At 45.5% G+C, this 21,902-nt stretch overlaps 2 protein-coding genes across 4 annotated transcripts; both read left to right on the forward strand.

Annotated features, from left to right (window-relative positions):
• Positions 1 to 32: 32 nt before the first annotated feature.
• Positions 33 to 13,691, forward strand: TMEM59 (transmembrane protein 59). 3 transcript variants are annotated; one of them, XM_087733125.1, is made up of 8 exons: positions 33 to 357; positions 3,005 to 3,110; positions 5,242 to 5,336; positions 5,534 to 5,686; positions 5,963 to 6,047; positions 6,354 to 6,438; positions 7,238 to 7,346; positions 8,113 to 13,691. In XM_087733125.1, exons 1-8 carry the CDS (start codon positions 163 to 165, stop codon positions 8,263 to 8,265), a joined length of 981 nt encoding a protein of 326 aa, XP_087589251.1. In that variant the 5' UTR covers positions 33 to 162; the 3' UTR covers positions 8,266 to 13,691. The 3 variants fall into 3 exon arrangements, with proteins under 3 accessions (XP_087589251.1, XP_087589252.1, XP_009459608.2); XM_087733126.1 differs by having other exon boundaries at positions 35 to 357; positions 6,357 to 6,438; positions 8,110 to 13,691; XM_009461333.2 differs by having other exon boundaries at positions 38 to 357; positions 8,110 to 13,691.
• Positions 13,031 to 21,828, forward strand: LDLRAD1 (low density lipoprotein receptor class A domain containing 1). Its single transcript, XM_009461245.2, has 6 exons — positions 13,031 to 13,051; positions 13,451 to 13,505; positions 15,079 to 15,210; positions 15,614 to 15,751; positions 16,302 to 16,430; positions 17,220 to 21,828. The coding sequence occupies exons 1-6, from the start codon at positions 13,031 to 13,033 to the stop codon at positions 17,363 to 17,365; spliced, it is 621 nt and encodes a 206-aa protein (XP_009459520.1). The 3' UTR covers positions 17,366 to 21,828.
• The last annotated feature ends 74 nt before the right edge of the window (positions 21,829 to 21,902 follow it).

Below are 21,902 nucleotides of genomic sequence, written 5' to 3' on the forward strand. Positions count from 1 at the left end.
CGTGTAGTTCCCACCGGAGAGGAGGCCCTATGGGGTGGTTGGGGCTGCCCCGAGGCACGGACTACATCTCCCAGCAGGCACCGCGCGGGGGAGGCGAGGGGGTTAATCTCGCGAGTCGCCCGGCGCCCGCTCCCGTGAGTGGCGGCCTGCGGGAGGAGGAAGATGGCGGCGCGGCGGGGCGGCCTCCTCTGCCTGCCTTTCGCCCTGGCGCTCCTGGCGGGCGGCGGCAGCAGCAGCGCTCGGGCGGCCGGGCCGTTACCCGCCGCCTCGTCCGAGGCCTTTGACTCCGTGCTGGGCAACACGGCGTCGTGTCACCGCGCCTGCCAGCTGACCTACTCCCTGCACACCTACCCCAAGGTACGGGCGGGCCCTGCCTCACGGCTCCCCGCGGCGGCGGTCGGCGGGGCGGGCCCCTTCCCGGGCTCGGCCTCGCTCCCCTTCTCCCTCTCCCGGGAGCTGTGCTGCAGGGCTGGCGGGCAGCACGGCCCCGGCCTCCCCGGCGCGGCCGTCCCCTGGCCTGTCGCTTGCCCCTCTCCCCCCGCAGGCCCTTGTGCTCCAGAGTGAGAGGAGACAGCCGGGGTTTTCTCGGTCAGGAGCCCTGTCCCCGGGCATGTTTTCTCGGGCAGTGTTGGGCGTGTCTTTAAGTAAACATAAACACGAAGGAAGCTCATGCTGGCAGTGCTCGGGTGCAGTCAGCAGCCTGCTGCTCTTCTTCTGTGGCGTTTCTCATCTGGTTTAGATTTTCTTCCCCTCAAAGCAGGGAATGCAGTGGCTGCTCTAAAGATAGATACTTCATTTTGAAAATAGATGGTTAGGCTGCAGCTTGCCAAAGAACTGCTGCTTTCAAAGTATAGCTTTGTTAGTGCTGGGTACTTTTGTGGGTTTTGGGGGATTTGCTGCTTTTTTTCCCTCCTGTTCCTAAAGTGGCAGCTGTAATTTGACTTTGTCTGTTCCATATTTTTGGGCAGAGCACAGTGCTGTGTGCATGACAAGCCAAAGATCCTGAGTCAGGGCACTAGTGTGACGCTTGGATATTGAAAGATAAAGCGTGAATGATGATAAACAAGTAGCTTGTCAGAACCTTCAACCTGTGTTTTGATTCACTTGCATGAATCACATTTTCATCTCATGATAAGACACTGAAATAGTGTCTAATGGGAATCTAATTTCATACTCCAGAGTTTGCTGTTGGTTCAAAGTTGTAAACCTTTAACTAGTGATTTGAATTTGGAAAGTCTGTTACCAAAAGTCTCATTTTTCCTGGTTCTTTCTTGGCAACATACTTCATTATCAGCTGCAGCTATGTAGCAGGTTGAACTCTAAATGATGGGAGCTCTTACCCCATCTTTGAGATTTCACATGAGGGCAGTGGACAAGTGGAAGCAGTGACAATGTTAGGTAACAGGGCTTTGCTTTCATGTGAAACCTAAATCGGATTTTGTGACTCTAGCTGATACTGGTATCCCCACAGAGGGAAGTAACAGGGAGTGTTGTGGAATACAGGTAGACTTACCTCTGTACTTATGGCATGTTTTGGTGCCTTCGTGTGATGATAGTGAGGAGAAATAACTAAACCTGAGAGAACAGGACTAAACATTATGCTAATATATTTCCACACTCTTTTGGTGCAATGCTCTTGTTTCTGTTAAAGGACTCTTTCCAAGTTCAGGGAAAGCTGATAATTCTGTGACTTTTACTGTACTTTTGAATTCTTTGTTGTGTGGTGTTGGAGCTGTCGAATAATACACCCATCTCTTCCTTTATATTTAGTCTTTGTTCCGTTTGTCACAAAACTACCAGATGAATTGAAGGAAGTTGTTTTAGTTGTTACTGGAAAGTAAAACAGGCTTCATTGAGACTTCCATGGAAGACTGCCCTAGAAATCTGTCTGCTAAAGCTAATTCTGTCTGGATATCAGATTACAAAATATGTTTTCTGCAACAGCATAACTATCTTAGCCACGTCATCAGTGTTGTTAGACTTAAGTTTTAATTTACATTCACAGTTTTCTACTTCTGTGCCTTTAAAGCATGTGAGTTTGTGCTCTCAGAGACAAACAGTGGCCAGTTAGTTTACAATAGGTTATACAGAAGGTGTGGTACGTTTGGGTTTTGTTAAATTAATTCAAAGTCCGTTTTCCACCTGTATAGCAACTGGCTGCAGTCATTTGAGTGGTTATGTGCTTAGTGGTTTTGATCATAAGTAGGAGTGCTCACGTGACAGAAGCTGTCTTTAGTTCTGCAATATGGAGTGCACTGTATGTGGAAAGTGCACGTCCATCCCTGTGGTATCGTGGACAGAAGAAATACTAGGTGTAGGTTTTCTATATTTGCATATTTTTAGTAGTTGCAGTGAGGAAGCACTTTTCCCCTGCAGTTCAACATCATAAATAAAAATGTGTGTTTGTGGAACTGGTTTGGCAAGTTACCAGTACCTTGGTTAACTACTTTAGTACGTCAGAAGGTAATCTCTTATTTTGACAATTCTGTTGTAGTTCTGATTAGAGTCTGGTAGATACATTGTAATATGCTGTCAAAATTAGTCTTTTTTTTTGTCCTCTCCTGTTGGCTTCTATTGTTTAAGTTCTGAGATCGAAGACTATCTACTCTTTGTAGGATTAAATGTCAGTAAATCTTTTACAGCCATATCTCTTATTTTTAAAAGCAACACTTTTCTAAAACAACGCGGTGCAACTTTGCTTGTGAGTTGTAGGACTGGAATTACAAAATAGAATTTGCTGTTCCAGGTCTGCCCCACCACAGAATGAAGAGCTCTGTTTGAAATAAATCAATAGTTGTACTACAGTGTTAAAGAGCTGTAGCTTGGTTTTATTTCAGATGATCCAGAGTGTCACGTTTAGCTGGTTTCTAGGTCCAGTGGAGGGAAGGAGGGTGGTGCTCTGGTGGGTGGCTTTTTATAGCCCTTCCAAAAAAAAAAAATTGTTTGTTTTCTGACAATTTATTCTTGAATGGAGGGATGCAGGCCTTTTCTTGTGCCTCCCCAGGAAGAGGAACTGTACGCGTGCCAGCGAGGCTGCAGACTGTTTTCCATTTGTCAGTTTGTGGACGATGGCATTGATTTGAATCGAACCAAACTGGAATGCGACTCCGGTAAGACTTCACTACTCCTTCAGCATCCCGTAATGTGGAGGCATAACAGAGGGAAGAGCAGGCACGTCTGAAATGGTGTTGTTAAATTGGTGGGATTACTTCAGTTGCTTTCTGGTTTTAACAACTTCTTAAAATTCATGTACAAGATATAAAAAAAAAAAAAAGTTATCTGTTCTCTGTGAGTTTCTCCTTACCTGATCCTTAGTGTTGCTATTTTCCTGAATTTCTTAAGTATCATCAGTCTCTGTAAATAAATTAGAAATACTTCATTTTGCTATAAACAGTTTGTCATAGAAGACAGAAAATGGCTGGGAAAAAAATCCAGTCAAAAAATCCCGTCAAATGAACACTTTGCCTTTAATAATTCCATGTGACAATCAGTCCCATTTACAATTCCTGACAAACTTGTATATACAAGTGAATTGTTCAGACAGAGTCAGAGCACAGATCTTAATGTGCTTTCTGCCTTGTAACTTGTGGTCTAGGCTACATCCTGAGGCTTACCTACTGCTAAACTCTTGGGAATGAGGTATGTGTTTTGTTTGAAATAGGCCATTAAGTATTTGTGACTAATTCTCTCAGATTATCTATGTTAGAGCAAAAATTTCATAGTGAAGATGAAATAAGTGTACTATAGGCCAATTAATATTGTTCTGGAATTGTATAGAACTTTCATACAATGATATTGAGACAGCTGATTCACAACTTTTTCATAGATTAAGTGGAACGTAACCACCCAAAGCAGCAAACGTAGGAGCCCTCCATCTATATTTCCAATACAATTAAGCACCAAGCCAGCACTCAAAGGAGGTTTTTGTCCTCTCAGTAGCTCATAAAAACCAGAGGGCTAGCAGCTAGCTCAGAGAGTTGATGTAAGGTACGCAAGTAGAAAGCCTGACATGCAAAGATGCTAATGTGATACAAAACTGCATTAAATACTCTAGAAATGGGCTAATGCTGTAGTCTGTCATACACTGTGTATAGCTGTGATACAGCATGTCAATCTAGTTGTCAAACCACACATGAAAGAATGCCATAAAAAAGAGTAATGTAGCAATAGACCACATGTAGAGGTAATTGAACAGTTGCTTACTTTCTGGTTTAACTCTCCTTCCTGAGGCTGTTGTCTTTTGCTGGCTTATGTTCTGTAATCTGTTACACTGGTTGGTGCCCTGACTAAGTATTCTGTGCTTGGCAAGGTACTTCTTGGCTGATCCGCTCAATTCCATCTTCTGATGCTTCTTTCTGCCTACAAACACTAGTTTGGTGGCAGTTTTGCCATAGAATTGCTGCTCAGGTGCTGTGAGCTGCATACTCAAAATGTTTAGCTGCTGATGTCATGCTGTTCTTAGCCTTTACGATGGTCCATTTGTTCTTGTGGAAAACTGAGAGAGCTACTGTGGTATGTGTTGCTACTTGGTTTGAGTCTTTAGTTCAGGTAGTACTGCAATGTTGTCCACCTAAGCTTTAGCGTTTTGGGGGAGAGCTATGCCCATGTATTGTTTGCCCAATATCTCCATGGGCAGAATAATCTAAGTTATTCTCTCTGAATAACTTAGATTTCTTGGTCTTTATGGTCTCTAGTGAACAATTAATAGAAGCTTACTGTAGAACAAAGAGTTGGCTTCATTTTTCATTAAAAAACGATTCCATAATACTTTCAGTGCAGTTTCTGTATTCCTCACAGTAGCAGAAAAATGCTCCTTTGGTTTTCCTGTGATGCCATGACTTCTGCTGTTACCTCTGAGGGATTTAACGGACTGATGGTCTTTTGGGATTCCAGCTCTGTTCTCTGAAGTAAAAAATCATGTTTACGTGATGTGTAGAGGAAAAAGTATAGTGGTAGTGGGAGGATCAATGAAAACTTGCATCCCTGAGTTTGTCCGGAGTAACATTTCTGATTGGTTGCATTCAGATTTCAGCTACCTCATCTGTCTGAGCTCTGATTCCTTAACCGTCTTTAGAGCTCAGAGCAAATGCTAGCCTTGGAGTGATTGCCGTATCTCTCCCTGCAAATGGGATTGTCAGTTTTTTAACTGCTGCTTTGTTTCTGATCCAACTTATACTGAAAATGTTTTCTTAACTAAAATGCAGAATTTGTCTTCTCATTTGGGGAACTTCTTCCTTGCAGCCTGTACTGAAGCATACTCCCAATCTGATGAACAATATGCTTGCCATCTTGGATGCCAGAACCAATTGCCATTTGCTGAGTTAAGGCAAGAGCAAGTAAGTAGATGACATGTTTTTCAAATACCACCTACTTGTTTTCTGTTCAGTGTGTGTCTTCTCTTTTTTGAATTTCTTGAAATGGAAGATAAATCTTCCTAAGGACTGAAATCTAGACGTGGGGTGAGGGGTGAGCAAGAACATGACTTCTTTTCATATAAAAACAAATGGAAAACCAGTTAATGTTGTGCTTGCAGTTAATGTCCCTGATGCCAAGAATTCATCTCCTCTTTCCTCTGACGCTGGTGAGATCATTCTGGAGTGACATGATGGATTCTGCTCAGAGCTTCATAACATCCTCGTGGACTTTCTACCTTCAAGCAGATGATGGCAAAATTGTCATATTCCAGGTGTTTGCCTTTTTTGTTGAGATTAAGGTGTTCTGGCTGCTAAATGTTTAACCCTGCTCCTTCCAGTCACAGAAAAAACTATGGAGCACTATCGGAAGTGTTTAGATTTTGCTAGTATTTCACTGCCTTTAGGGCCAGTGCAGGGGATGGGGAAAATCAAACTTATGTGAATGTGCATGTCTTAAGATTAACTTCTGTATTAATTCTGAAAATGTAAACAATCAAGATCAGTGGAAGCCTGCTAGCAGGATCTCCTAACTCCTTATTTTGTTTTAGTCAAAGCCAGAAGTACAGTATGTTCCACAGCTTGATCAGGAAACTGGAGATACAAGAGGATCCTTGTCGCTGAGTAAAACAGCCTGTAAGTTGTTCTTTGTGCTTTGGAAGAGCAAATGCAAATGTTCCCTGTCATGCAAAAAAAAAAAAAAAAAAGTTGCAGGTGGCACATGAAAGCAAATTTTTAGAAAGCTGAAATATAATTATTTGCCACGTAGACTGCACTATGTACGCTTAGCAAACTCTGTGGTAGAAACTAAGCTCTGCTGGAAATAGAAACATACAAGCTAGGGCCATTTTAAAAGCTTCCCTTTATGCTCTCTGTATAGACAAACTGGGGCATTTGGGTCTTATTGCTTTCTTGACAGCTGTTTCTGCTGTTGTATTTCAGCAGACCTACGTGCAGGAAGTTCGCAGACATACCGAGGACTTTTTGAAGAGCGAGAAAATGACAGCTTTTTCAAGTGTCTTTCCATGTATGTATATTCTAGAATGTCTGTACCTAGTAAGGAGGATAATGGCCTTTCTGGTGTGTGTATGGGGGCACTGTTGTAAGATCTCAAAGTGCTACAAGTCTGCTACGTTCAGGATGCGTAGCAGTTAAAATTGTGTATCTGACCATTTGTTATTGCTGCTTTTCCATGCTGGCTCCATGTTATTTGCAGGCTATTCTGCAAACTTTTGATTCTCCTTTCCATTTCAAGTGAATGTCACATTGATAATTTCCCACACTGCTTTTTGAGTGTGTTCTGTGAACTGTTTAACCAACACCGTGTTTTGCCTGTTCTTATAGCTCTGGATATGTTTCAGGGCAAAGCACTTATTTTGTGTTTTGTTTTGGGATTGTCTGATAAAAAAGACACTGTTGTGTCTCATTTCCAGGCTGAAAATACCCAGTACATCTTTATTAAAGCTTTGCTGAAGATCAGCACGTTGGTTCTTCTTTCCCTTACTCTGATCACTTTCTCCTTAAAAGCTTACACATGAAGGATCAGTGAATTGCACCCCAAATGTGTAACAGAATAATCTGTTTTTAAAACTGTAAATGGGAGCGTATTTAGGGCTGAATAAATGGAATCCAGCAAGTCTTTTGTGTCTTTCAAGTCAAATACTAAAAAGCATTAGAGTACCCAGGAGCCTGAAGTGGGCCTTGTAGCTGGAAGAGCTAGAGACTAGTGAATCAGCAGGAAATGCAGTCAAAATTGAGCCGTACTTTAGAGAGTCCATTCTCTTGTATTCAGTATACGAAATCTAGTAACATTCTTTTCATTTCAGAAATTCCAGTTGGATTTTAACCACTACGCTCGTCCTGTCAGTGTTGGTGCTGCTCTGGATTTGTTGTGCAACTGTAGCTACAGCTGTAGAGCAATATGTTCCATCTGAGGTAACTCTATTTTATAACTTACGATATTTTGAATTTATTCATTATATTACTTTTAATGTTACAGCTGCCTAGAGACTAAAACATTTGGGAGGAGCTTCAACTAGAAAGAGTGGGTTTTTTTGTTTTTTATTTTGTGGATGTGGTTAGCAAACCAATTTTGTTATTTAAATGTTGATTTTTATAGCTGAACAATTCTTGCTCAATCCTGTGGCTGCCAGGTGCCCTGAGCATACTCAGGCAGCCCAGATAGGATGTCTTTTTGTTTGTAGCACTCTCCTCTCAACAACCTTTGGATTACTCTTAACAAATGGAGGCTGCTTCTAATTTCTCTGAGAATAGAGCTATACTGAGGGTTGGATGGTGTAGGTGGAACCCAGTATGGGTTTAATCCAGGAGGATCAGTAGTGGGAACAGAAGTGACAGCATATTATTGGTGAACACAGAGAGTCTGATCAGAGGGGAGCTGGCTGAACTAGCATCTCTAGTGCCCAGAGGGATCCCCACGCTTCTGATATAAGCAAGGCTTACAGTATTTGCAAACTAAAGGAGCAAGCACTGTATCTACTGTTGTTCTGGCAGATTTAATACATTTCTTTTGGGCTCAAATCTAGTTCCAGCCATGAATTTCAGATGCTAGAGAAAGCCTGGGTTAACTTTGTGTTGAAGGGCTGCAGCCATCAGAACCAGCAATGTAGTTGCATAATGAAATGCATTTCATTCACAGTATGGAGAGTATTTGTCTTAAATTGTTTAAATATTTCAGAAGCTGAGCATCTATGGAGATTTGGAATACATGAATGAACAAAAACTGAACAGATATCCATCCTCTGCACTTGTTGTGGTTAGATGCAAGACTGAGGAACATGAAGAAGCAGGACCTCTTCCTACAAAAGTCAATCTGGCTCAATCGGCAATTTAAATAAGTCTCCATTGGATCCAATAGACTAATTCTAACAGAGCTAGCAACTCCTGATTGTTTGTGGTGGTTCTTCAGCTAAGAAGCTTAGCAGCCAGTCTTTAAATGCAAATAAAGTTACAGAATCAACAAATGTCATGGGATTTCGTCTTCAGCTGGTAGTGAAGATTCAGACACCTTGAATTTATGTTTGTTTCCAGACATAATCACTTTTCACTGGTGTTTGCTATGTGTCTTTTTGCTTACAAAAGCTGTAAGCATGCTTTCCCTAATTCTGCCATGACACATTCAAACTTATTTGTGTGTTCTAGGATGTAATGTGTACATTCAGAGTTAGCGTTGTAAAGGTATAAGAAATTTTAAGTAGGCAGGAGATGCCTTTTTAGTGTTGCACTTTCTGTTGTAGTTAAGAGAAAATACTATAAAATTATCTGCTGAATTTTTGTACTTGTTAATGTCCATGCACAAACAACCCTGTCTCCAAAAATAGAAATATATTTTTTTCTACAGTGTGGCAATATTCAAGATGGAAAGCATTTGTGAGGTACTGTAGGCTAGAACTCCGTTTGAAAGATGGAAACTTTGTTAAAACTTACGGACATATCCCTTCACACGCAGAACATAACATGGTCAATTATTTTGTCAAAGTTTAGCCTTTAAGTCTTAAATTGCTTGTAAAGTTAGCGCCTGTGTTTTCTGAAGAAATTCTACTTTCTGTTCTTGATTAACTATTCTAGTCTTGTAACTTCATTTACAGAAACAAGTTGATTCCTGAAAACTGAGAACAGACAAATAAAATTGACTGTATAGAAATTGTTGACTATATAGCTTTTTGCTCTGGTTAATTATTGACCGCAACATATTCAGTATGAAAGCCTGTCTGTAGCATTCCTCTCGTGGGCAATGTGACCTGATTTTGCTATGTGATTCACTAACACAACAACAATTAACGATGTCCCTCATATTTCTAATATATTTTTTGCGGCTCTTTTCTTTGCGGAGATTACTGTATGCTGGTTCCCATAGCATTGGCAAGTTGGGGGTGTATGTGATTTATTTAGAGGTTTCTGTCAGTGTTTGAAAGCTGGATGGAATGCAGGATCTCCAACTCATCGTGGTATTTTGTTGATTATACAGAACTCCCTTGAAGGTTTACGAGAGAAACAAAACCAAACACCACCTCTTCAGGTTTTGAATGCTGGTGAGGACTGTGGAGATTCTGGAGGATACAGTGATATGTTCCCTCACTGTTAAAACTGGTTCAGTAGGCATTCTGAATTCGGCTGTAACGCTGTTGGTTGTGTAACTACAGGTGATGGAGCCTTGCAGGGGCCTTTACACGGGAATGTGCATGAAGTAGCCTGTACAGTGCTGCTGAGAAGCCTAGCCTGGAAGCACTCAAGCAGTCTTTCTGTCAGAGAGGTTTAAAGAGCATTAAGCGATGTTTGTTTTACACAGGCTTGTATCAACCTGCAGAAATTGCAGTTTGAAGCCTTAAATTAGTGGTACCTCTTCATGCTGAATTCTTCAGTGGGACAACGTGGTAGCCCAGAAATTTGGGTGCCAGCAGCCATTGACAGGTACCTTTGTGTGCAGGTGGCATTATTGCAAAGGCCTCAAGCGTGACTGTTGTGAAAATCGCTGGTGTGACATTTCTGGAACACTGTTCACTTGCACGATAGCAGGGGGTGGGAAATCCTTCTGTCTGCAGCAGTGATGCTGTCGCAACACGCATTTCTGCTCGCGTAGTGCAAACCTCGGTATGCAGCCCTGTTTTGGTGCGGGATGCCAGCGTTCCGCTTTGAGCGCTATCCAATGTGGTGTGTGCAACGGATGTGCAAAAATTGCTGTGTAAATACCGGCTCTACTTCACTGGTGATTGCCTGTCTTCTTAGCAGTATGTTGTTCAGAATTGCGTTTCCAGAAGACGCTTTAGCAGTCCCACGTTTTCTAACGGAATTACTAACATGGAAACGGTTTCAAGTCTGTTAAAATGTTTTCCTTTACTATTACATGTAGTTGCAGAGGGAGTGTTACAGCTTCACAAAAACATGGCTATTTGCCTGTTTCAAATGTGTACAGTACAGCCTCCGTTGTGTTGATGGCTTGATTTCACAAAACTTTCTCTTCCAAAAAGTTTTGACTCCACTGCTTAAATTCCTAGGTTTGAGTTAAACAAACAACTGCTTTCATTTGGCGTCGTATCTGCCTACGAGAAAGCGAGAAAGCTCGGCAGAAGTTTTAGGTGTGTTGTCTTTTGTTTGCTGTTTAATGACATCTCAGCTAAGTGATCTGTGCAGCGAAGCCAGCGATTCAGGAGCGGGCTGTTAGGTCACAGGGAACGCTGTGCCTGTGGCAATCTGTCACTTGGCACTACTGCTTCCCGAGTGAGCCAGAGTCTGAAGAATTTGGTAAGCGTTGCTCTTGTCAAAGTGTTTTCCCTCCATAAAATCAGATACTAGCTAGGCTGCAGTAATTGAACTGTTTCTCAAGATTTCTAATCTAAATGGACTATTTAAGCTGTCTTGGCATTCGACTTTGCAAAATGGCTTGTCCTACTCATTTTTTGTTAAATGTTTGACTTCCCGACATCTTCATTTTCAGAGGCTGCAATTTGGGTTTCATCTCTGCCCAAGACCACTGTTTAAATGAAGGGCCTTAAATTATTGAAATTGCAGGAGGAAAGCATCTTATATTCTCTTCAGGCGTGTGTTCAATTGAACTTGTATCAGATTTTAAATGGAATCAGCTTGACTCAAATGAGGCAGCCCTCTCACTTGTGCGCAATTCACTGCTGGCAGAAATAGCCATGGTACGTTGGGGGGGCTTGGGGGTGGTGGTTTGTTTTTTTTTTAGGTGCTAGGATTAACAATAGTCTCCTGTCATACTGGATATCTTAATCTGTGTTCCCTCTCCAGCTCCTCTGATGTTTGGCAAAGATTTTTTTTTTTTTTTTTTGTCAGAAAGGCTTGCTTGTGTTTGTTACCTCATCCTCATGAACTCATTTTTCTGAACTGGCGGTCTTTGATATGGGGTAACTGTTCTAAAACCCAGCTGCCTGGTTGGCCACAGCTGAGCTTGGTAATCTTGGTGTAGGAAACAGATGGGTGTAGGTATCTGGTCTTATGGACATTTGCCTGTAAGAGTGGGTTTACTCTGCATTTTAAACATTTTCATCATGGATTGTTTGGTTGGGTATGGATAGCTAGCCTGCTTGACCTGGCTCTTACACAGGACTCTGAGCAAACTCACATTCACCTAATAAGCTTTTTAAAGGCTCAAAATAGTCCTTCTGTATCAAGTCTCATTAGAAACTAAAACTTCCTCTTTAAACAGATCCAGAATTTAGGATACACAGGTTTTAACCCCTAATCTGTCAGTCTTCCATATTGTAGCAGGTGCTCAGACTTGCAGACTGTTTGCTACTTGGGCTTTGGTGTTTTCACCTAAAATCCCTGTCGGAACAGGAAAGCTTTCTAGCACCAAGTTTAACAGTGATGTATTCCTGTGAGAAGCTTCTGCTTTGGACAAATTGGTGCTGCCAGGCTGAAGGAGGAGCTCCTAAAAGACCGTATTTAATTCCGGCTGGTCTGTGAACAAGTGAGTGCAGCGTTGGCAGATGCCCTTGTCCCGAAGCGTGTATTGACTCAATGTTAACGTAACTGAGAATGAGCTGTGTGTGCGGGGACGGAGAGGGAAGCAGCCGTAATTGTTCCTCCATGTTGGGCATTATTTGGTGCTTTGAATCAATTTGAGGCAACTGTCTCGGGGCCAGCTTACAGGCAGTATAGCTGCCAGCTTCTCCTCCGAAGCCCTCGTAAGCTAGTTTTGCTAGTGCTTGGGCAGGAATTATGATCTGTGAGGTGGCAAGAATTTGGAGGCACTTGTGTCCTATGGACACTCCTGCAAGCAAGAAGAACACAGGCACCTTGAACACTTTATGCCAGTGCTTTTTCTCCCCCCTACCCCTGTGCCAAAGCTGCCTGCTCATGACATTTTATTCCTGAAGCTGTAAAACGCCACTCTGCGTGTGCTGTGCTGAGACCTGCAGCCAGTTTAAAAGGCTGCAATCTATTTGTAAGTTCATGTTAGTTACTGGCTGAGCTGCTAAGACTTACTGCAGGCCTGGAAATTCAAGTACACAAGTAAAAGAGAGGACCCTCGAGGATTTGCTATGCCTGTGCTCGTTGCCTAAGCAGGGAAACTATTCCAGATGGTTGTATCATGCGCAGCTCTGCTGAGATCTGATCGTCTTGCAGGAGTCTGAGCTGAGGCTGCTACGAGGTCAGCGTGTCAGCTCTCTCTTGGGAAGGAGGTGGGGAGAAGGGAGACTTGCATGAAGACGATCAGACTCTCTTCCCTCAAGCTTCCATCGTGAAGGGGGGGTCTCCCTGGCTGGCACAGGGTAAACGCAGTCGGCATCAGCTGGGGTGAGCGTTCATCTTCCAAACTGGTGTCAGGAGTGGCAGGGGGTTCTCTGCATCCAAAATCTCCGTGTCCTTTACAATTTTTCTAGTGCTCTGTTGTGAAACCAAGACAGAGCCAGGAGGAATGAGAAGCAAACCAGAAACCCCACTTCCAACCGGAGCTGGAGCACAGGCTTGGCACTGCCTTCCCCATTCTCTCCTGCTTGCGTGCCTGGGCAGCAGCAAGCTCCTTGCTTTCCTGCCTCTGTTGGGTTTTGTATCCTGGTAACATCGCTCCTGTTAGGCGCAGAAAACTCCCTGTGGTCCTTTGCGCTGCTGTGAGGGCTGTAGCTCTGGGAGGCATGAACAAAACTCACCCCCAGGTACCATCCTTCTCTTCAGAAAAATCTTACATGCAGCTGTTTCCTAAAGGACATGTGTTCTTGATAACATTGTTTGTCTGACCTCTTTATCACTGGTTTCTGTGAGATTTTGAGTTGTTTCTACTTAACCTACTTGGACACAATATTGATATAAAGTGCTGGACTTGCATTAGTGTTTGTTTTACAAATGGGTAACTAAGATTTAAAAGGTGATCTGATTGATCGCTTTGTGTGCTAAATCTGGGCCACGTTTCCACCGAGGTGATTTTTGCTTGTATGTGAAAATAAAGGAATACATTATGTGTTCCTGGGTAAGATGGTATGAGAACTAGAAAAGCATACCTTGTGTGGTTACTGCGCGCTGCTTCTGTAAACAGTCTTTTATTCCTTTCCTTCTAGAGAAATGGTGATGTGGCTACTTTTGATCCAACAAAGTCCTTCTCTGAAGAAAGAGGTAACAAATAAAATGAAGAGCTTAACATTTTTATTATTAAAGTATAAATCAATTTAAACTATGTAATGTAAAATACAACTTGTATTTATGGTCTGTTGAGACTGATTTCCCCCTGCCCCCCTTCTGTGTAGTGAAACGTCCAGACTATAAAATTAATAAACTGAAGCTGTTCTTTGTTGGCTTGGAGTTGGCAGTCGTATGGTATAGTAGCATGATAGGTAACCCTTGTCTGTCACAGAAGATGCTCCTAATGAACTTTCTATAGGCTGTTTATACATTTTTAATAGCCAAACTTCAGCAAATTTTGACCATTTTAAGAAGGAGAAGGTGAGATCAAACAGAATCAATAGCAAACCTGTAGATTGGGTTGCAACAACATTTCATCACTGCCATTATTTTATACTTGTGTCTGTTTGCAACTGTTGTGCTTTCTGGTCAAAGGTGTTGTCTTGTAGACACAGACATGCTGTAATTCACCACTTTTCTTTCAAGCTGAAATGTTCTGTGTTTGATTCCTGCTCAAGCGTGACGGAGGGGGTGGCTACCGCAACCGGGATCCTTTGCTGTTGAGCAAAGGCCGTGCCTTCACTTGTGTTTGTACAACACAACAACTAAGTAAATACAAAGCACAGCTAAGACAAATTCTAACTTTTCAGTCAAAGCTCTTTAAGTTCAGAAATACCAAAATCCAATTATACATGCAAGGTTGTCTTAAGTGACCAGTTATGTGCTTCTCAGATGACAACATCAATTTTTTTTCTGTTGGTCTGGAAATACGAAGCAATGCAAGCAGATACAATGTTGATTTAGAGACCAGGGTGGCTGATCGGGGTTGCTCTTGCACGCGCTGCTGTTGTGTCGCAATGACTGCGGGTTTGGCCTTTAGCTTCCGGATTTGGTTTGATTTACGTATGTGACTTTCTGAAGGCTGGAGTCCGTGGAAGGCTGCTGCCCTTTGTATCCTGGAGATGTCTTTGGGGGGGGAAAGGGCTGCTCTTCCGCCACTTCTCACCGTTTTGAGCTGATAATTCAGCCTCCTTCTGTGGGAACGTTAAAAGTCCTGGTTGGGGCAGAAAGCCTGAAGCGCTGTAAAATGAAATTTTACCTCTCGAGGAGTTTTGCTATGGGCTCTGGGAGGGTACCTTTCCCAGCCTTACACCAGCCTGCCCTGTGTTTTGGCTGCTCCTGCCGTGAAAAGGGCATTGCTGTCCCATGGGGTCGGGCAGGGGCTTGGCCTTCTCCACCCTTCTGCATCTGAGTGCATTGGGTGAGCTCCGACAGAGACACAGTTATTTGTGCCATTCGGTCCCAGTGCTCTGCAGCAGCAGCATGGGCTCTTCCACACTGCAAGCAGCGAAATTCCCTATGAGGAGGTGTTTAATGTCGGAGTTTGGCTATTCACACTCAACTATCAACCCCTAAACCCCAGCGGCCCCCTGCCAGTCCCGCATGCAGAGCCCCTGAAACATCACCTTCCTGGGCCTGTGTGGTTCCCCTCCAAAACACCCCGACCCCGCTCAGCCCTGCCGGACCCTTCCCCAGCCCCTCACCTCTCACTCTTGCCTCCCAACAGACTGCTGCCAGCCACGCAGGGCCCGCACGGGCTGCACATGGAGACGCGCCTGCATCTCTGCCGCGGCGCTGCTCGTCCTCGCGGCCGCCGTGGGCTTGGCGGTGGCACTGGGACTCCTGCCACGTGCGCCAGGTCGGTGTCCCAAGAGTCATTTTTTTGGTAAGGGAGGCAGAAAATGATGTTGCATGAGAAGAGCCTTTGTGTCCATCACCGTGCGTAAAGCGGCGCTTCCTAGCACAGACCAGCAGGATGGTGCAGGGCTGTGCCAGCCTTGCACAGCCCCAGTCGGCACCAGCCATTCCTCAACTCTGGCGTCCTGCTCCATAGGGCTGTGGTAACTCTGGGTGGCACAGCCATGCTTCGGACTACTGGTATAGTTCTCAGACTCTGCCCTGAACCTACCAGAGGTTAATCCTGGCCCCTGGTTATTCCCAGAACAACAAGTGGATTTTGGAAATCCCACTTTCTTCCCCTTGATTTGTTCCTCATTCCATGAAAATGTTGGAAAATAAAGTATTTCTTACTTTCCCTTCAGTGAACCGCTTCTGTGCAGCCTCCAATAACCAGACAGGCTTCTTGTGCAATGACAGAGTGACCTGCGTCCTGGCCAGCCAGGTCTGTGACAGCATCAGCAACTGCAGGAACGGAGAGGATGAGCAAGAGAGACTCTGCGGTGAGCAGTTTTGTTGTGACCGCCCTCCCTGTGCTGGTCCTCCTGTTGTGAGACAGAGCAGCCGGGGTCCCTCTAATCCTGCTTCGTGCTTCTGGCTGCGTACCTGAGCAGATAAGCCTGGTAGATCCTTTGTAGGGCAGATGCTGAGAGGTGGCCCAAAACCTAGCAGGAGTGCCAGGAATCAAAGACTCCAAGTTCCTCTGATCTTCCTAGGGTTTGTTTTTTTTTAAACCATGATGCAGTTTTCCTCCATTGGTTAAGCTGTATGCCTACATGGTTAATTTATTATCCAGTTACCCTGGAAAAAAAAACCTCCTTAAAGCAGAAGCCTGAGGCACCTGGACTCTGTTTACGGCTCAGCCACGAGCATCCTTTTCCTTCTCCAACCACAGTTTCCCCATCTGCGGTGTTGTTCATGCCCTGACACCGCACGGGGAAGGACTGACCGACCCGCCGTGACAGCAGCCTTTAGTAGCTGCCATCCCCATTTTAGCTGGTGCATCTGTGCCCAGTGGACTTGAGCACGTGTCCTCTGTGTCCACCCTTGCAGGTGACTTGCCCCACAGCCTTCCGGGATACTTGGTTTTCCGCTGCAGTAACCCCGCGTACTGGGTCTATGCCGATCAGAGGTGTAACGGGATGAATGACTGCGGAGACTGCTCTGATGAGATGGGGAGCTGTAAGTCTCTCTCCTGGCTACTGTTGGGCAAAAGGTCTTTTCTGCTGATGGATTGGAATAGATTGTACAGGTGTGGTGCTCACTGATCCTGCTGGAAACACCTGAAGGCTGGCATCCACCGCTAAAACACAAAATAGCTGGGGTAGGATGTGCGTATGAACCATGCGGGCTCCATCCCATCAGCTGCCAAGGGCTCTGCGTCAAAACCTGGTGGCAACTGAGAGGGGAAAGGCTCTGTGCTTTGCTCCCAGCCCCAAAAGTCGCTCCTCCTCTGTGGCTTGCTGAGTGTGGAGCAGTTTCATCGTGATGTGTAGCTGCAGGCAGCAGCGATCATTCAAACTGGCCTTTGGTTGTTGGTCAGGAGATGGGTACATCTCTGAGCCAGGGGGACTGAGCGTGCCTCCACAGCTTCAAAGCCATCTAGATTCTTCTCTCGCTAAAATGAGCAGCAGATTTGTTCCAAAGTCACCCCTGTGGTTTTGAACCTCAGGTGAGACCCGCCTGTATCAGCAGCTTTCTCTAGAGTAGCTTGCTAAAAAAATAAAATACATCTAGTTCCTCCCAGGATGGCATGTCTGCCACAAAGGTCATTGCAATGTCACGCTCCCTGGTTGTCTCCCACAAGTAGCATCAAGCAAGTGTCCTCTTTGGTGGGTTCACAGGCTCAGGGTCATCACCAGTGGCTTTTCAGTAGCTGCCAGGGACGAAAGGGTAGCTACCCACATAATAAAGGAGGGAAGGGGTCAGTGCACAGAAGCATTTCTGTTCCCTGTTTTCCACCCCTCCCAGCGGCTGCCTGCCCCCCATGCGGATCGGAGTGGTGGAGCTGCAGCCCTGTGCTCTACGAGTACTGCTCCTGCGTCCCCAGGAGGCTGTGCCAGGACGGCGTCCAGCACTGCCTCAGCTGGTCCGATGAGTACATCTGCAGACCGTGAAGCCTTGGCACCCAGCAGCGCTGGAGACAGCAGGGTGCTTCCTGCATTGTCACCTTTAAGCCTTGCTGTGCTCCTGCTCTGCAACCTGCTCGGGAAGCTCCAACCCCAGCAAGCCCTCATCAGCAGTGCTCTGACCGGCACCCAGCGACACTGAACAGGGATGAAGCGCTGCGCTTCCAGCCTATGGCAGCCCATGCTGCAGGCTAGGCACCAGCCGTGGGACACCTTCACAGGTTCTCCTGTCATCTGAGGGTGAGTCTTTTCTACCTGGGCAGAGCACTGTCTTGCAGCATTGCCTCAATAGCTCGATGGGTTGTGTGCAGGCTGCTGGAGACTACCAGCTGCTGGCAACACAGATACTGTGTCTGGCCAACCCTGGGCGAGGGGCTTCTCCACTATGGACATGCTGGTGCCTCTGCAGGCAGCCGGATGAAGGTACGTTGAGGACTACCCTAAAGAGCAGGAGCTGAGTGCGGTGAGCCTTTCTAGCCCTTGGGTTGGCATTTCCCTCTGGCACTTCTTCACACTCCTGATCCTCATGGGCAGGAGGAGAAGCCTGTGTTTGTGTTCAGAGCACATCTGCAGATGGTTTCAGCAGTGGCTCTGAAGGCTCTGCATTGATGCTCCCAGGATGCTTCCTCAGGAACGCTGTGCTGAGGGTGACACGGTGGGGAGCTGATGCATGGGCCACCCCCTGCGCTCACCTCAAACCATGAAGGCCAACATGGAGAGTGTAACGGCAAGGAAAACTGAAGTGAAGAGGTTTCAGGGTTTGCAAGGATGAATCACCATGTCCCTGTCACCAAGGAACTGTCCCTGCAGGGCAGGGGCAGGGAACCAGCGTGTATATGAAATGTACTTCTCTCAGGGCTGTGCAGCTCTGGAGCAGCAGCTCAGCAGGTTGAGAACAGCCATGGGGCTGGGATGAGTTTGCACTGAAGTTGGCAAGGAAAGGAGAAAAAAATGTCGCAGCCTTGGAGCAGAGAGCAGCAGAAAACCAAGTGCCGCAGCTGCTCCCGGGGCGGTGTGGGATGACACAGGGTCTGCTCGTTGCTCGTTCCATTCGTCTGCCAGCAGAGCAGGATCAGGCAGCCAAACCTTCAAAGCAGTCCTCAGGATATAGATACGGATGTGCCACTGAAATTTAAGAAAGATGCGGTTTTTCTCTGCTCCTTTGAAGAGCTCATCTGTCTCTAAAACATCATCTCTGAGAAAAAAAATGCATTTATAGTGAGTGCCCTTACTTTTCTAGGCCCAAAATAAACACCAGGCAGTATTCTTCCCACTACCATCCCAGGTCATATATCTTTAACAAGAAAACCCTGTTCAATCATTTCCTCTCTGTCCTGTGATCTTCAACTCTGCATGTCACTATGGCTTGTATCAATGCTGAATGTTTCTTCTAATTTGTAGCTGGGATACAGCTTTAGATCTGAGAGATCTTTTAAAAATAGCTTTCCTGTATTCTGACTCATACTTCACCTGGAATGAGATGGCAAAACTCTGCATGACGGAACCGGTACTACAGGAAACTTTTAAAGCTGCATTTAATAACCTGTCCTTCTCCACACCTGGCTAGCATGGATGGCTTGCCGTCTCCATGCCTGTAAAACATTACTGCAGTGCATTCAGTGCTGCAGCTCAGAAGAGAGGTTACAAGTTTGAGGTAAACATTTCTCACTTGCAAGCTTCCAGCTTCAATCAAAGCCTGAAATAGAGATGCACATTTTTACTGGAGAGTCATAGGCATCTAACGCTTCAACAAGGCTGAGCTGGGGTTGGTAAATAAGGCCTGGTTTATTGTAGTTGCTGTTGTTCCTCTTGTTAGCCCAAAGTATGTTCTGGGGCAATCAATGAGGAAGTCTTGCAGCATTTCTTAAGAGGAACTCAGCGAGGGGTGATTCAGAGGCAGCGCTACTGGGCAGCCTCTCTTTCCTGGGGAAGAAGAGCTTCTTTCCAATTCAGATGGGGTTCAGCCACAGACTGTTAGCCTTGTCCTTGGCTTTGAAGCAGGAGGATGCGCATTGGGAGGGTGCAGGTGGGCTATAGCTGCTGCGTGCTTCTACGGGGCAGTGGTCAAAGAAAGGTGAGAGAGAAGGGGAAGAAGAATTCATCCCTCGTGATGGGAACTATATCTGGATAACAGAACAACTGTAGTCAGTAAGTATTGACCTAATCAGCTGTGAAAAAAAAATAAAGAAACCCTCACACTCAGCATAGTGCCCAGCCAATATGATTGGTAAAAAAAATTTGCTCTGTATCAAAGATATCGGGACAGCCATGACTTTCTGGAGCTGCTGATGTTTTCTGTGGTTGGGCAGAGGATGCTGGTTAGGCTGACCCATATGGCAACTGCTGTATTTTCCCAGTCCAATAGTTGTTGATCATTGCCACAGCTCACCTCTGCCAAGTTATAAGATGCTCCCGATGGCGAAGAGGAAAGGGTCTGGGCATGCAACGTGTGAGTGTGGGGAGTCGGATGTTTGTGCTTGCTGTGTAGGAAGGCTGCTTCTCCATCACAGCAGAGGTCAAGTAGTGGCTTGCCTTGGCTGGATGGGGACAATGTTGGGATCTGGGAATTCTTACTTTATTATGAGACAGGATAAAGAAGAAAAATGCCTGGCTAAAGGCAGGAAAGATCCTTGTGCCACCTTCTCTCTCCTTCAGCAGGAGGGTGAGGAAACAGAGGCAGGCTTAGGGGGCATGGAGGATATCCCTGGCTGGAAAGAGGAAACCAAACACACTCCCCTCTCCTAAGAAGCTTTGTAGTTGAGCTGAACCACAAAGAAATGGGGTCAGGAATGTGATCTCTGCATCTAAGATAGCCAGTAAAGGTTTACTGGTGTCAGAGGAGCTGACCCACCCGGTACGTGCAGGGCTGCTCTCTGGCTGATGTCCCTGGATCAGTTCCCAGGGAGCGCTCCTGAGATGCTGGAGCTGTGATTAACGGCTCCAGGTTAGGACAGAGGAACTGAGGACTCCTCGTGCTCTGGATTTACATCTGTGAAGAGACTAGCCAAGAGAGACATGGGAAGCAGCAGTCCACCAGCAGCAAGACTCAGAAACCAGCCTGGAAACAGCCAGGGACACAGTGGGGAGATTAAGCGGGCACTTGGCTGAGCCTATCTATTTCAGGGTGAGTCTCCTCCTGTAATTTCCTTACTTGCTGCCCTGCTCTTGGTCAGCAGAGGCTGTGTGCCTTACAGAGAGCAATAAACAGAGATTAGCGGGTTGAGGACATAGTGGTAAGCGTGTCTAAGTCTTCCTATGATAAAATTTACACAGTGGTGTGTTTAAAAGAGGAAGTCTGCTGGTCAGCAAGAAACCTAAGAAAACGAATAATTGTATCAGGGATGGAGAGCATAAGAAACACAGTGCTCTAAACCACCTCTTCTGAAAAGGAAAGCTGTACTGTATTATTTTACCAACAAGCCTGTGACCTGGGCAGACCGTTCCTGTCAAATCACAATGTGCCTATTTTCCAGCTCAAGGCATCAGCTCCCGGCTGCTTTAGCGATGTGAAATGGAGTATACGATTCTCCAAGACGTGCACCTCTCCACGGTCAGATTAGCAGATCTCCACAGTGGTGGAAGGGCTAGCAAAAGAAATCCCTGGCGGCTGTTGAACCAGAAGCCGGCTGCAGGAGGAGGATTATACTTGAGCGCCACGGCCATCTTCCTCCCTGTTGAGATGCTGTTTTGCTAAGTCACTATTTGTGCCATTACTTGCCTCAGCAGAGGGCTGATCTAGTTGTCAGTGGAAGCTATTAATAGCCTTGAGTTTCTGGGGAAAAAATGTAGGGCTTGAATGCAAGTAGGCTTGTTTTGTTTGTGCGTAGTCCTTTTTTGAGGAAAATTCAGCAATAAAGGAACAAAGAGAGAAAGGGGGGTTTAGCTCTTTATGCATTTTTGAGGTGAAGTTCCTTTTCTTGGCCTCTTCATGATTTCCAAGGATGTGTTGCTTTTCTTGTCGCTGAATTATGGTAAACAATAGTGTAAAAGGAAGGTATCTTCTAAATAAGCACTAGTAGAGGAAACTTGCAGTAAATTCTTGGCCTTATAGGCCTAAGAGCACAATGATGGTCGCAGCGCCCAACTCACGGAGAAGCAGTATATTGCAGGCATGCATGGACACTGAGAATGCGTTCTAAACCACAGAACGTGCTCAAATGCAGGGAATTTGCTTATAAGGGAAAATATATTACAACTGCAGAGTCTAATCTCTACGGTAACCCAGTTTCAGCTTTCATTTCCTGGGCTAAAAGGCGGGAGATAGGGGACTGCTGATCTACTTTGGATTTCGGCAATAACTGTTAGTGAGGGGTTACTGTCTCTCTGCCTCCCTCCCCTGGGGCCTGCGCTTATCCTCTTTGCTGCCTCCCTTTGTCAGAGCTCTATCAGCAGAGCCTGGTGCTGACAGGCTGAGGTTTATGTTCTACCAGCACTATTAAAGTCCCAGGGCACTTGACAAGCACATTGCAGCTTCATTTCAGATGAGCTGCAGTGATTAGTCTTCTGCCCCTCAGGAGGCAAGAGA

Source organism: Nipponia nippon, unplaced genomic scaffold (genome assembly GCF_047370975.1).
Source record: "Nipponia nippon isolate SJK-2023a ecotype South Korea unplaced genomic scaffold, ASM4737097v1 scaffold_5, whole genome shotgun sequence".
In the NCBI taxonomy this organism is placed as follows: Eukaryota; Metazoa; Chordata; class Aves; order Pelecaniformes; family Threskiornithidae; genus Nipponia; species Nipponia nippon.

Bases quoted from the DNA above. Each gene is read 5' to 3' on its own strand.
- TMEM59 (XM_009461333.2), top strand. From the start codon at position 163: ATGGCGGCGCGGCGGGGCGGCCTCCTCTGCCTGCCTTTCGCCCTGGCG. The intron at 5,337-5,533 runs GTAAGTAGATGA...TTGTGCTTGCAG, and splicing joins CTGAGTTAAGGCAAGAGCAA to TTAATGTCCCTGATGCCAAG. The intron at 5,687-5,962 runs GTGTTTGCCTTT...ATTTTGTTTTAG, and splicing joins GCAAAATTGTCATATTCCAG to TCAAAGCCAGAAGTACAGTA.
- LDLRAD1 (XM_009461245.2), top strand. From the start codon at position 13,031: ATGAACAAAACTCACCCCCAG. The intron at 15,211-15,613 runs GTCGGTGTCCCA...CTTTCCCTTCAG, and splicing joins ACTCCTGCCACGTGCGCCAG to TGAACCGCTTCTGTGCAGCC. The intron at 16,431-17,219 runs GTAAGTCTCTCT...CACCCCTCCCAG, and splicing joins CTCTGATGAGATGGGGAGCT to CGGCTGCCTGCCCCCCATGC.